The sequence below is a fragment of the Chanos chanos genome, chromosome 13 (genome assembly GCF_902362185.1).
Source record: "Chanos chanos chromosome 13, fChaCha1.1, whole genome shotgun sequence".
Taxonomy (NCBI): domain Eukaryota; kingdom Metazoa; phylum Chordata; class Actinopteri; order Gonorynchiformes; family Chanidae; genus Chanos; species Chanos chanos.
In genome coordinates, this window is record NC_044507.1 from 21,809,544 (window position 1) to 21,823,752 (window position 14,209).

The window sequence follows — 14,209 nt, forward strand, 5'->3', positions numbered from 1 at the left end:
GTGTACAGAATCGGAGTCTGTGTTGGCTGTGAGAGGCAAGTGTACTCGGTATTGTTGCTGTGTCCTCAGCCCTTTAACTGGGCTCCTCCAGTGCCCAAAGCCTTTGGGGTGATGTCAGTGTGTCCAGGGTCATTGTCTTTGTCCAGAGGGTTGGCGTTCAGCTTTAACTAATGGTTCTGAGTTGGTTCTTCTTGCTGAGAAGGTGTGCTTGTTTCCCTATACTTCGTGGCTTTGTTTTATTGAGTGAATTAATAGCATAGGGAAGGGCCATTGGCACCCTGTTTATTCCCACTTTTTAATTCTTTTCTTCTTAATTATTTTTTCCCTATTTTTCTTTGGGTTTATCTTAAAAAAAAAATGTTTTATGTGTGTACAGCTGTTTGATGTTAGACAAAAACTGTCTCACTTTGGACATTGTGAAAAAAAAAATCCACTGTCATGCCAAATTTTTTCGGAGATTGGAGGAAAGGGATTTGTTCTTTTGTAAGAGCTGGACAATGTAAATGCTTAAAATGTCTTGCTAAATGGAAGTTTTGAGGAAATTCATGAGCAATGTACAATCCCCATTTTTGTATGGCCAGGAGAAAGTGGAGGAAAAAATGGCTTGGCCTGACATTCTACTTTTCTATAGATTTTTTTTTTTCTCCTGATTGTGTTTTTTTTTTTTGTTGTTGTTTTTTTCCCAGTGTGAGCAGATACACCCATGTCTTTTAAATGGTTCCTAATGTTTAGTAGTGTGCTAAGGCAATTGACTCAACAAACTGTGAGTATCACTGTCATGTCTAAATATACCCTAAAAAAAGCTTTAGTAAAACCAGCACAAAGAAACAGAGGTGAGATGGAGTTAAAATGTTAACTTCCACTATGGGGGGGGGGGGTACACTCAGAAAGACTATGCAGTGAGGGAGGCTTCCATGTCTGTTTGCTTATTCAAAATCCAAACCACACCAGTGGAGAGGATTACAAATAATCCTGAAACACGTGCCATGAGAAAATCTTTTGCCCGCAAAAATTTGGCCAGTTGTAGCAAATGGAGCATTATTGTCAGTCTTTATCTTTTTTATTTTATTTTTTTTTCTCACAGCAAACTTCTCCACCCCACCCCCCTTCAGTCAGTGGACTGTAAAACGGTGACATTCTGAACTTTTTTATAGAGATCTGCCAGAACAGAACTAGTTTGCTCACATTGTAACCTATATGCACACAGCTTTGGTAGACTGTTTCAAACACAGTGTATAGAAATCAGCATCAATATGTTACCAACTTTACTGAGCAGGAAGTTCTTTTCAGCGTCTTCCTGGGGTCACTGTAGAGTTTTAACTTGGGGAACTGCACTTTTTGAAGGACAATCCTTATTTCTATTGGTAAACATTGACGAATAATAATTTAAAAAAAAAAAAAAAAAAACCGTAGTGAAATAATACAAGGTAGAAACTCGTGTAGTGATGAATGTTTCCTCTGATGCTGTTTTTTTTTTTTCCTTCTTTGTTGCTTGGTTTTCAATTTTAGTGCCCTTAAGTGAATATGTAATGAGGCGTAGAGTAGACATTAGGACTTTTGTTGGCTGTACTCGTAGACTGATAACTGTTTGTAAAGTTCTGATCCATATCGGAATACAAAGCTGTATAACTTGGGTACAACCCGCAATAAAAGCCTAACCGTGACTGTGTGTTTGTCAAACGAGTCTTTCCTGCTTGTGTTTTTCTCTGGCCTCAAGACTGCTTATGAAGAAGAGACATTACACTTCAATTCCCATACTGCACACATTAGCCAGTTTTAAGAAATGTAAATGTTCTTGTAATCTATAGCTTCATTACACTTTGGATTATGATTTTTTTTTTTCCAAAGCTTGTGATGCAGTATTACCACATTTGAGCCACTAGAGGGAGACAGAACACTGGAGTATAAATGAATAAAGGTTCTATACCGTGTTTATTTTCCACTTCAAGCTTCCATGTATTCACTGACATCATAATTAAATACAATGGTACACAAGGCAGTTGATGGCAAACCCACAGACAGACTACATCAAGTGTATATAGGGGAAAAAATGCCTGGGTGTTTCTGCTGCATGTCATCTAGGCCATCTGTGTATAATATCTGTAAAAAGAAACAGGCAGTAAAAGAAATGGCCGAGCGTGTGAAATGTGCACAGTACCACAGCTGTACCGGGGAACAGTCACGGTATAGAACGTGTCGTACCAAAGAGGACAGGGCCGTCAGTCATACACGTCTTTCTTTTCTGCAATGTACTGTACAATCTCCTCAGGAGTCATCAACTTCTCTGCCTCTGCGTCTGGGATCTCGAATCCTGTGGGTCACACACACACACACACGCACGCACGCAAAGTGTTGGTTAACTTCACGGAGCCTAAGAAGTTTCTCTAAATGTCCAGACAAGTAACATGTACAGTAAATTACAGCACTGACAGAAAAGACTCAGCCTCCCAAGACGTGAACAAAAAAAAAAAAAAAGTCCTTGTGAGACTGATTTCTCCTTATTACAGCGCAAACAGCAAGACTCTTGAGTCCGCATTATGCTGGTAACAGCACTTGATCAAACCACAGCTTGTTCAGTTACTTCAGAAAGAACTTTCATCAATCAGCATACCTTCCCAATTAATTTTACCATGAATACTTGTCCCCCCCTAATGTGTTAAAGGACTCAGTCAACAAACGCAAATGTAATAACTGCTTCTTTTTTAAAAACCAATCCATAAAATCAATCACACTCACCAAACTCATCCTCCATTGCCATAATTATCTCCACCTGGTCCAAGCTGTCCAATCCCAAATCTTTCATAAAGTGAGATGTCTTCTGAAGCTACAGCAGGCAAGAGAGAATGGACCTTACTGCACATGATCAGCACACACAAACAGAGTGGACACACAGCATCTCTAATAAGGGCCATCAGTAACTTCAGACTCATCTAGAGTAAAACTGAATACATTTTCACTCCATACATCACAAACCTAGAGACGGAGCCATTTTCCAAGAGCAAAATGCAACACAAAGGGGAATTCACAGTAGTATCACTGAACAGTGTTTTCATCTCCATGGAATCGCAACAACGTTATAAAATACGCAGTATATAGCTATGAAATCAAGTGCTTTCGGTCGTGTCGTGACACTTTTGTGCTCCAATAAGAGTCAAGTAGTTCTACAGCTAAACAATTTTCATTCAAATACGTCAGCTCATGGAGTGGAGCGAAACGACAAATGAAAATCGGATGGCGTACGCTAGTCATGAATTCATCTGCAGCATTCAATTACAGCAAAAGGTACTGCAGGTGTGGAATGTACTCGTGACGAGACGTGCAGTGATCTTACTTTCTCTGGGTTTATCTTGTCGTATAGCTTCAGGACGTAAATAACGCGGTCTCTGATGGACTCCAGTGTAAGGGGTGGAAGGTCCCCATATCTTCGGCACGGCTGACCAGCAGAACCTGAAATCTACAGAAATATACACGTGAATTTATATGGAGTAAATACGTAACTCTATATTTAACATATAACGATGTGACATGTTTGTGAATGTGGCTGCATTCTTGACATCTCTTTAGTTTGTTCCAGCGACGCTAGAACCTTGCATATAAGAGTTATGAAATATGCAATTATGCAAAGCAAAAACAACCAAGGTAATATATTTCGTACGATTCCATTCAAAGCTAACTAGCCAATTTAGCTATCTAACAATCTGGACTACCTGTTAAGTTGTGTGTCACTTGCAGAACATCAACATTGACAAGTCACGTAAGACGGTAGCCCATACAGTATTGCAGAAGCCTTTTTAATTCAAAAACCTGCTGACAGGTGAGATGCTAGCAATGTGAGTGTGGGTCGATTTGTAGGACAGAGAGGTAGGTCACTGCTTAATCCTGTACTACTAGGCCACGACAGCGTCACTTCTCAATGTTATTGGAGTCTCACCCGTATCAGTTCAGTCCACTTTGTTCGCTGGTTGCACGAAATTGCAGAGAAGGGCCGTTGGATTGAAACAAGGGGCGCACAGAAGGATCGTGTAACAACTCTGCCCTGAGTTAACCTTGCAGAAGAACGACCCAGCGAACGAACACACTGTGCTAGCGCACGGGACGCCATGTCTATGCCACTATCAATCCCAGAAGGCTATGCGAATAAACGCCTCACAACGAGTTCAGGACAAATAGCGCATGCTCATTCGAAGCCTTAAAGAGTTCCCTTTTAAAAACGAGGGTCTTTGAATGGCAACATCGAGGCCGTAGAGCCGTTCTTTATTAAATGCCTTACTAAACTGCACTCTGGCACACAAATCAGGTGCCGTGAACAATGGCCAGAATGAATACCTGGGGAATCAGTTCGTCAAAGAGCTGGTCAACTCAGTGAGAAAGTCGAGAAAAAAATGAGGACTACTATTTTGAAAAGCAGACTCTCAGGCAATATTTTCTTTACTTCCTACTAGCCCATGTAACCATGGAGGTTCTTCGCTAATGACTTTAAACACCCTGTAATGAACAGTTTGGTGTCTTTTATTGTGAGATTTGCCTCTTTGTCAGCTTGACTCTTCCTCCCTTGTCACCATCTTCCACAGAAACGGCAAGTAAACTTAGCTGACTTGTTGGGCACAGGGACTTTCATGTACGAGTCTAACGTGCTTAAATTGCAATGATGCAGTGAGTGAGTCACCCCACTGTGCTCCACTCATTTTTTCTGTCTTTCCAAAGTGACTAGATAGGCAAAGCAAATTAGACACGACCTAAACCATTTCATTTGCAGCGATTTGTAACGACGGGCAATGTTATCCGGTTAAAACACAAACTGTTACTGTTCTGTCGCCTTATCACAACAGATCACTTCGTGGTAGCATGCACAGCAGCAGTTTTGTGATGCTAAAAGTCCCTTTTGGTGGAACGCCTCATCAAAATGTTATCCCGAATACATCCCGAGGGTTAGGGATGGCGACCTAACGAGAAATGATTGTCGTATTACCTGAAATATTGAGGATTGAAAAGTCAAATAATTGTATGAATTACTTTGCTCTTAAATTATCCCCACCACAGAAGAGGCAACAGCATGGAGCCCGCGAGCCTGGAGAACCTGTCTGTACTGTACCGCAGTGCAGACTATATAGTAGTCAACAAACACTGGGACATTCGCATTGACAGTAAAATGTGGTTCGAGAAACAGACCGTCCAGAGTCAGTTAAAACATCACTTCCCAGAGCTTGCTGATCCTGGGACATACTATGGCTTCAGGTATTTGACACTGCCAAATTTTAAACGCTCTCCAGAGAATATCTAAAAGAAGTACGGAACATGTGGCATTGTATAGAGTATAGGCAAATGCACTTAGAGGTTGTGCTAATCGGTTTTATTTTAGTATTTTGTCGCATTTTTACAGTTGCAGCTAAGCAACATAGCATTTGGTTTATGAAGCAATTTTTGGAGTGTTCTTCGTGCAGTACTGATCTGCTGGACTGTGGTATTTCAGTCTTTGTGTACTTGTGCTTTATATAGATTCTGTCATCAGTTGGATTTCTCCACCAGCGGAGCTTTGTGTGTAGCGCTTAGTAAGGCAGCTGCTGGAAGTGCCTATCACTACTTCAAAGAGCGCCTTGTAACCAAGGCTTATCTTGCACTGGTAAAGTCATACACTATGAACATGGTTTTCAGTCTTTTTCTGACAACAATAATTTTACAAACATGCAACACCTGCTTTACTCATAAAAAAAAAAAAAAAAAAAAAAATTTCTTACTTTTGATTTCCGTTTAGGTCCGTGGCTCTGTGCAGGAAGAAAAAATGACTATTGATTTCGCCATTGGGAAAAATACCACTGAGGGCAAGACGCATATGATGTGTATTGAGGGAACAGAAGGTCAGAGGCAACTGTCTCCATCTGCAAATTCAAAATAAATGAACAAAAATACATGGGTCCCGCAGGCCGCCCTCACTCAGGGTCATTAAACTTTGTAAATCACTGAGATGGTGTTTCGTGTTTGGGCTACAGGCTGTGAGAACCCCAAACCCAGCCAAACAGATCTGACAGTGTTGGAGTATGGCTTATATGACGGAGATCCTGTCACCAAAGTCCTGCTACAACCTCTAACAGGTACAAAAGAAACATGTTACGCTACGCAGTAGAAAGAGCTGGGGGGGGGCTCATCCAAAGAATTCGGTATTATCTCTTTTTACGGTGGTTGGGAGAGAGGGGGTGTTTCTGTCAGACCAACAGCCTTATGTAATTATGATGTCATGTTTCTGAATTGACTTTATCCGGCAGGTCGTACCCACCAGCTTAGAGTGCACTGCAGTGCTATCGGTCACCCTATTGTTGGTGACTTTACCTACAGCTGTCGCACGGACAACGCTCCGTATCGTATGATGCTGCACGCCTACCTCCTACGCATCCCCCTGGAGAAGGAGCCGATCCAGGTCACTGCTCCAGACCCTTTCCTGCCCAGCCTGGACTCCAAATGGGTCCCGCAGCGAACCCTTCAGACCGTGGACGTCATTGTGGAGAGCGTTCTGTCGAGTAAAGGGGTTGAGGAGAGTCAGGGAGAAGCAGAGGAGTCAGGGGCAGCGGAGGAGAGGAGGAGCCCAGTGGAGAGTGAGGAGCAGAGGGCTCAGTGCCAGCAGTGGCTGTGTGAGTGGGCCCTGGATTGAAAGACTACAGTTCCCTGTGGTCCCATGTTTGTGTGCTCTTTTCACTTTAATGTGTATTTATAACACACTGTGTATTCCCTCTACACCTTCTCTGAGGTGAAACTATGGCCTCAACGTGGTAATCTTTGAAAACTAGTCCAGACAGCACAATACCATATCAGTATTCCCCAAACTTGTGCTTAAGCCCTGACAGAGTTGAGAAACGGAAGCTTTGCACTCTAAGTTGTTTTTAAATCCCTAGTTCTCTCCGACGCCTTTGGGCATGTCCAGGTCTGAAGGTGTTGGAGGGGTAAATCAGTGTGATGAGCCTTAAGCCATAAGCACCCTTTTTGACCTGTCACCACACTGCTGGCCTGGTAACGTCATGTGATGTGATGTGATGTAATGTAATGTAAGGACTGGGGACATGGAGGTGGTTGGGCTTTGGCACTGAGGTGAAGTGAGGCATGGCTGTGTGGAGCCAAAACTCTCTGACAGCCAATGCAAGTGTGTAAGCCAACTGATGTCTTTGTTTTTGGTATGGTTTCAGGTGGGGGGGGGGTGTTTTGTTTAGGGTTTTTTTTCCAGTGTGGTTTACTCCGGTGACCCTATCAAGTATGCTATGTATACAAGACAGAGAGATTGTTCATTGTATGAATGGCTCATTTTATGAGTTAACAGCTGTTGTATTTTAGAACATTTATACTGTATGTTTGTAGTTTTGTATGCAGTGAAAAAAAAAGTGCCGAGAACAAACAAACAGCACTGATTTATTTAAACTCACTTAGATTAACGGACAAGGAGGAGGGTTTCGGAATAGTGTGGGGAGTGGTTAGAGAAAATGGGGAGAAAATCACTATGTCTCACACGGTGGTTAGACACGCAAACAGCCCATTACTTTTTAATGCATTCATGTGTTCATGTCAGCCATGTGCAAGATTATTAAGCACCATGGTCTTGCATATTTTTTTGCGGGATGAACGCACGTGCTTCCCACGCAGCGACAGAGACTGATGGGGACGGTCTTGAACAAGAGAGGGTATTATTCTCAAAGGTGCCTGTGAGTGGCCGGGAAAACTAAACCGAGTTAATGCGAAATATTTCCCTGCCAGTAAATGAGGTCTAGTGATTCTTGCCATGCAGCAGTATAACTAGTATTCAGTCCAGGCTAATGTTGAATTACTGATTTGTCCGAAATGAGAACTGATTAGACGGCGATTGTAACTCTGAGGATGAAAACTCTTGGCCCGTCCTATGTGACCAGACGGTTATTATAATGTCTTAAGTAATATACTGGGATGTGGTCATCACAGGCTAAGGTGATCTCTGTCAGTTGTTTTTGGTGCATGCCAGCAGATGGATTCAGGGTTTTACGCTAGAAGTTGCTACTTGGAACACGAGCACTTGGATTACGACTTTTTCTCCAGTATTTATTTGCCTGCCGTTTTAGTTCCACTACTCATGCTACGTAACTGTTACAGAGTTCAAGCAGCTCAGTAGGGTGGTTTTGTTTGTTTGTCTTGCAACCAAACTGCTTCGCAAGTGTACCAATTTTATATGCATGACCGTAAACTCAGACTGGATCCAAGTGCACGAGTTCGTATATATTTAATGGAGCCTAATTATTATTGGGAGAGAGAGGCACTGTTGGTCACACACTGTCTACATTCATTAGTCTCTTTAAATTGATTAAGCTTAATAATTTATTAAACTTATTTTGTCGAAAAACTCTTTCGGTAGTATAATGATATTGTCGCCTCATGTACCATGTTATTCAAGTCTGTTAAGCATAATCGTTATTAATGAACATTCCATGATCGATGATCAGTAAAGTCACGTGATGTAAAGCTGAAATTGTCCTTGTTTCATTTCATACATTTATTAAAACATTATCTGGGAGCTTGGTGCTGTACAGCTGGCACGGTCGTTATTTACTGGCTGTTCCACTTTGCACTGCAATCCCTCTGACAACGCCCAAAACATTTATGGACATGCAGCTGTTTTGTGGCTTTTACTAACTCTTTGGGGTGGCTTTCAGCAGTTATAAACTGAATGTAGTAGCTTCTGCCAGTATGCTCACTGCGACCATAAAGCACTGCACATCTGAACTATGACTAATTATCACATTTCCATCAGTTTGTGTTACTGATTCACTGAAGTGTACGGCTTCTTAAATCTGACATCATCGTGGTTTGCATCATCTCTACCTTATTCTGTTGTGGTGCTGATTTGTTTTTGAAAACCAAGCTACATCCTCCATGTCTGGTATATATATCCCACAGCATCCTCACTGTCTCTAACTCTTAATCTCAGTGTCATCTATAATCTGCTCTCTCAGAAAGGCTGCAGTCTTCAGTTACGGGCCTTACTCGTCTAGGATCACTTCCTGTTCAGGGTACTTGCGTCAGGTGTCACAAACATTGAAGACAGGTACAGAGGACGTGACAGACTGAGTCACCTGGCTTTATTTGTGACAGGGAAAGCATTAACATTCTGATCAACTCTTCAGTCAGAGACGAAACCGTCCCTTCCTTAACCTGCTCCTGTGTTTCTCTGACATGTGGAGCACGGCTACAAACACAGCGGGCGGAGAGCACATTCGCTACAACACTCAACTCGCTTCTGCAAATACATTTACGTGCAACTGAACTGGTACACGTTTTTACTCACAATTAATTTAGTGTTGCAAGTGTGGAACAGCAAAACACGGCAATAAATATGTGCTGTCAATAATAAAAGCAGCTGATGCTGGTGAGGCTTCTGATGACCCTGGGTAACTGTGATTCCTGTCTTGTGACAGTCATCCAGAGATGCAGGCAGTGCCTCAGGATGGGAAGGCACCGGCTGACACAAAGGACTCGAACTGTCTTACTAAAGATACAGAGTTTGGGGACAGATGAAGACAGTGCCACGGGTGAAAGTGAAGCAAATGATGGCCGTTTTTTTTGTTTGTTTGTTTGTTTTCCCAGTGCTCCACAGATGTTGAGAGGGACACTCTTTTTTCAGTACCTCCAGCTGTAGTCATAACTTGAGTTGATCAATAGAGACAAGCAGTTCCTCCCATGACAGGGGGAAAGACAACTGGAACGTTTTTTTTTTGTCCATTTTAAAGAGAAGCAGGAACAAACAGCCCCACTGTGAGTGATGGGGAAACAGTTCTATGCTCCGGTTTGGTCCACGAGCGGAAAAGGACGAGGGGCGGAGCTAGATCTGACTCAGGGGGAGAAACTTCTGGTAGTAACTCTTGGTAACATCAATCATAAGTTCCTGTGTGCATTCTGGGAGTTCTCCTGAAAACAGACCTGGACGAGAACAACAAGAGTTCAGTCAATGGCTCCTTTAAGTCAACACCCATAGCCTCTAACTGACCAATGAAACCACCATATGCAAATGGGGTAGGAATGCTGCTTTCTCGTTAACAGAGCTGGTACAGAATACCTACTGTACCAAAACATTCTGAGATAAAATCAACACACCAAATTTTTCCTCAAGTAAACCATTTTTCAGTTAATACAAGTCAAAAGCATAAATCTTTATGTTTTTGAAGGTTTATCCAAAGTATAATACAAATCGTTTGACAAAGTTGTCAATTGTAGAGCTTGCTTTCAGATATTATAAAGAGACAAACTGCTACTCATGGCATTTTTTGAATATTAATCCACATTCATCTGCGTATGGATCTCAGAGCTCTGCATCACTTTAATATAAGGGAAGATATTAAAACACAGCTGACAGAAACTCTCTGTGCCCAGACTGCACATGACCGTGCGCCCCTTACCGGGACAACCGGAGAAAACCGTGAAGGGGGGGACGACCGTCTCCGGCGGGAGCACGGTATTATCCAGAATTTTGCAGCAATCCTTCAAAACACAGCGACGACCCTGAAACACGAGCAGTGTCAGAGGTCAGACGAACAGTGCATGTTTTGCTGCCTGCGTACAGCCAGTGAAAGGTAAAGCAGAGGATTTACTGGGGACTTTTCAAAGAATCATTACTGTACTCACAATGACACAGTTCTTGCCAATATGGACGTAAGACCCAATCTGTGCTGCATTAACCACACAGTCCTCCTCTATAAACACGTGATCTCCAATGTGCAATGGGAAGAAAGCCACACTGTGGGGAAAAATACATCAAAGAACGAATTACAACATGATCATTTGGCGGTCCTGCAATCATCGAAGAGACTCATGAACATGACACTGCTAAAACATTGTCCTGTCTCCTCTTTTAAAGATAACTGTTTACATCGAAAGATCACAATATTCCACAAGAAGAGGGATTTAAGGCTCTATTTTAATTCACACTGTCTCTCGAGACTGACGTATCCTGGAAGACGCTCCCAAAAACGGGAAGTCCACCAGCACGCGTTATTTTTCTAGATATTGATTAGAATATGTTACGGCACGGTACCGCCACTAGCACTGTTATACAAGGTAAAACATGACATCGTTAAAAAAGATACATACCCTTTGCTAAACTTTTTAAACGGCGGGCGAATCACACTTCTGCTTTTGATGACACAATGCCTTCCAACTCTGACATTGGCAAGATCTCCTCTGATAATACAGTCGTTCATCACTATAGTCTGAAATAAAGGAGGGGGGGGGGGGGGGGGGCGTTATCAACGTAACCCATACATGCAAACAAACTGCAACACTCGAATCTTTGGTACGAGAAGAGCGTCATTACCTTCGTACTCTTACATTTAAAAAGAAATCAACAGAATCACTTACTTTTCCATTCAGCACTATGTTCTGACTTCCACAGAGAACCGACTGCCTGCTAACCTTATTCCCAGAGGCCTGCAAAATGAAAACAGGAATTAAATGTAAGCAACTATTTCCAACCCGATGCATTTATGCTTAAACCAGCATAATGTACTGTCACGTATTAGGCTTGCTGGTTTCGTTAACTGTGGCATTAAAATGGACCGTTACGGTCAGTCAGTGTCGAGGTCCTCCCTGTAAAGTAAGTTGTAGCCAGGAAGACATTCGTTCATTATTAAGGCTTACAGCTGGCTAAATATATTTGTCTAACGCATGTGACAATGAAATGGAACGACGAGCCTAGATCCACGATCATACAGCTGAGCTAAAGATGCTTATGCCTAACTAGCATAGCGTTATGTTTTGGCTAAACAGCTAGCTTATTAGCTTGCTACACTGTCTCTTAAACTGATACTCAAGAGTGGATATCTAAAATGAATCATAACAAGTTTGGAATATATATATATATATATCAACAAACCGTCTCAATGTATTCTGCCTTGTTGTACAATATTTCACACAATTCCATATTTGAGTCAAATAGACGGGCTTGCTGCTAAGATGACGATTTCTACTCCTGTTGTCAACCAGCCGCTCCCTGACGTTTCCGCTGAGTTGAACGGCTTAGACATCGCTTGTAGAGTGTCGCGTGAGATGTTTTTATTTATTAAAATATGAACGATTGTATTCTCGTTTTAGCCAAACAATATGTAACGTCTGACACATCTTTAAAATGAAATGGCGTTTAATTCAACGTTTAATATCAGTTGCCTCTTGTTCAGCAGTCACAAAATTTCTGAGATTGATTAGTAAAGCCTGATATGTTGCTCGTCTAGAGGCTGTAAGGTGCAATTAAATAAATTTAATAATTTTGGTGTTTACCTGTTCCATCTTTATACATTTCCCTGTGACTTGTATGAGGTTTTTAACAGTACCTACATACAACATACATGGATGCAACTAATTCGTTCTTGCAAAAACCAATATGATTAAATTTACTATGTAATTCCATATATGAACACGAGATGGTACTGTGTTGTTTAGAATAGTACATAGATTAAAACTACTGTGGCGTTGTCTCATCAAGGCACTCTAACACAGGACAAGACTCACTAATTATAACTGACCAATGATCACTTTAAAAAAGCTGAAGAATGATAGATAAAAATAACAAAATCTACTGTCCTGTTGATAGATGACAGGATGAAATGTATAAGCCAGCATTTGAAACCAAAAAGTGTTCTGTGCATCGTATCACATGCACACACACTACAACTTTCTGGAAATCTGTCGCCAAATCGAGACTTAGACCTCCACGTGAGATCACCCTGTTGTGTAAGACTACCCTGTAATCCTTCCCAGTACCACATCTGTCAGGTTCAATTCGTAAGCTATACAAGAGAGAGCTCGTCAACAATGTCATCGGAAAGGTCGCTCAGGCGCTGTATCGACCAATTGACGATCAATCAATTGTTTCCATAAGGCATCCATTGATTTTCTTGCGGTTTTCCGTTACGGTTTATGGCCCTGGAAGTCCCCCATTAGCCATGAGCATTAAGATGTGATCTGTTCTGTTTACTGTTTCTCTTTTCTTTCTCTCTCTCTTTCAGCTACAGCTGCTGAGAGAATTGCCAGGGCGGCAAAAGTCGTCGTACACAGCTGTTGTCAGGTGTGTTCAGACGACCTTTTGCGCTTCACCTGCTCTCAACCACTCTCCCTTCTTAGCAATGTCACCCGGCTTCGTCAGATACCTCGACCGATCCAGAGGGTTAAAAGGCAAGCAGACAGTTTCAGACTGGATGGAGACCAGGATTCAATTCGGCCCGGGGTCGTTACTAATCCTCTAGGCTACCATTATGCCGGGACAGGCTTGAGTCTGAGTCCTGTCCTTGTTGTCGGTGGTCGGTCAAGCACCACCGACAGCGTAGGTGAACTGTGAATAGATGACCGGTGGCTCCTTTGATTGGATCTGACTATAACAGTTATTCTTTGCGGTATTTGCTATGCCAAATATGGTATTGTTTTAGCTATTCTTGTGCAAACGGGTTTTCAGTCTTTGTATGGTCACCCAAACTGACAGGCTATGGAGGGTAGAGAATCTACAGTTTCAGTCAAAGGCACTTCTGAAACGAAGTTAACTCTTTTACGATTCAAAGGAAATTTGAATAGAGTGTGTTGAAAGCTACTTTGGGACACCCTGATCATTATGATTCATGTTTGACTAATCTTTTAAAAAGTTTCCTTTCTTCTTTTCACTAACATACGCTTTATAGTCTGTTATTTAAACAACGTCAGTGATTTAATGGCCTAATCCACAAAGCACTATAGCTGTTTGCCTTTGCTGTGTGTATCTAGCTTGCTGTGCATGTGTTTGCATACTGTCAGGGCAGATTTGTACCGTCCAGTTCAAGTGTCTGGCAGGCTCTTATTGATTGAATTGTACTAAGCATCAGAACAAAAGGCCTGGGGCAGTTTTCATATGGCAATAACTGCATTCAATTACTGTCAGCCCCAACACACATCCAAACCCACTCTAGACCGCCTGAGAATCACAGAATAATCACATTTACAGTTTCATTCACTTCCTACACATTTTCACCCTCGTGTAGTGTTTTTCTGATCTCTCACACACGCATGTAGAGCTTAGGCATCTATCTGTTAACCCCCACACGCACACACACACGCGCACACACACACACTTATGCCTCTTCTATGCTATGTTTCTTAATCACATGTCTCCAGTGTGTGATTAGGGTGTGATTTTCAGGATAAGTAATTCCCACACATTCAGAATGTGTTTCCATAAATATGCAAGTTG

At 42.0% G+C, this 14,209-nt stretch overlaps 3 protein-coding genes across 3 annotated transcripts; 1 reads left to right on the forward strand and 2 right to left on the reverse strand.

Annotated features, from left to right (window-relative positions):
* Positions 1-1,905: 1,905 nt before the first annotated feature.
* On the reverse strand, positions 1,906-4,128 carry ndufab1b (NADH:ubiquinone oxidoreductase subunit AB1b). Its single transcript, XM_030790276.1, has 5 exons — positions 3,932-4,128; positions 3,332-3,454; positions 2,737-2,824; positions 2,203-2,311; positions 1,906-2,100 (listed from the first exon to the last, which is right to left on the reverse strand). Exons 1-4 carry the CDS (start codon positions 4,100-4,102, stop codon positions 2,220-2,222), a joined length of 474 nt encoding a protein of 157 aa, XP_030646136.1. The 5' UTR covers positions 4,103-4,128; the 3' UTR covers positions 1,906-2,100; positions 2,203-2,219.
* A 925-nt stretch (positions 4,129-5,053) lies between these two features.
* rpusd1 (RNA pseudouridine synthase domain containing 1) lies at positions 5,054-6,778 on the forward strand. The gene is made up of 5 exons (XM_030790885.1): positions 5,054-5,235; positions 5,497-5,620; positions 5,753-5,855; positions 5,988-6,089; positions 6,261-6,778. The coding sequence occupies exons 1-5, from the start codon at positions 5,054-5,056 to the stop codon at positions 6,641-6,643; spliced, it is 894 nt and encodes a 297-aa protein (XP_030646745.1). The 3' UTR covers positions 6,644-6,778.
* Positions 6,779-9,069: 2,291 nt separating this feature from the next.
* Positions 9,070-11,959, reverse strand: dctn5 (dynactin 5). Its single transcript, XM_030790314.1, has 6 exons — positions 11,873-11,959; positions 11,359-11,427; positions 11,092-11,210; positions 10,627-10,738; positions 10,401-10,503; positions 9,070-9,924 (listed from the first exon to the last, which is right to left on the reverse strand). Exons 1-6 carry the CDS (start codon positions 11,918-11,920, stop codon positions 9,827-9,829), a joined length of 549 nt encoding a protein of 182 aa, XP_030646174.1. The 5' UTR covers positions 11,921-11,959; the 3' UTR covers positions 9,070-9,826.
* Between the last annotated feature and the right edge of the window lie 2,250 nt (positions 11,960-14,209).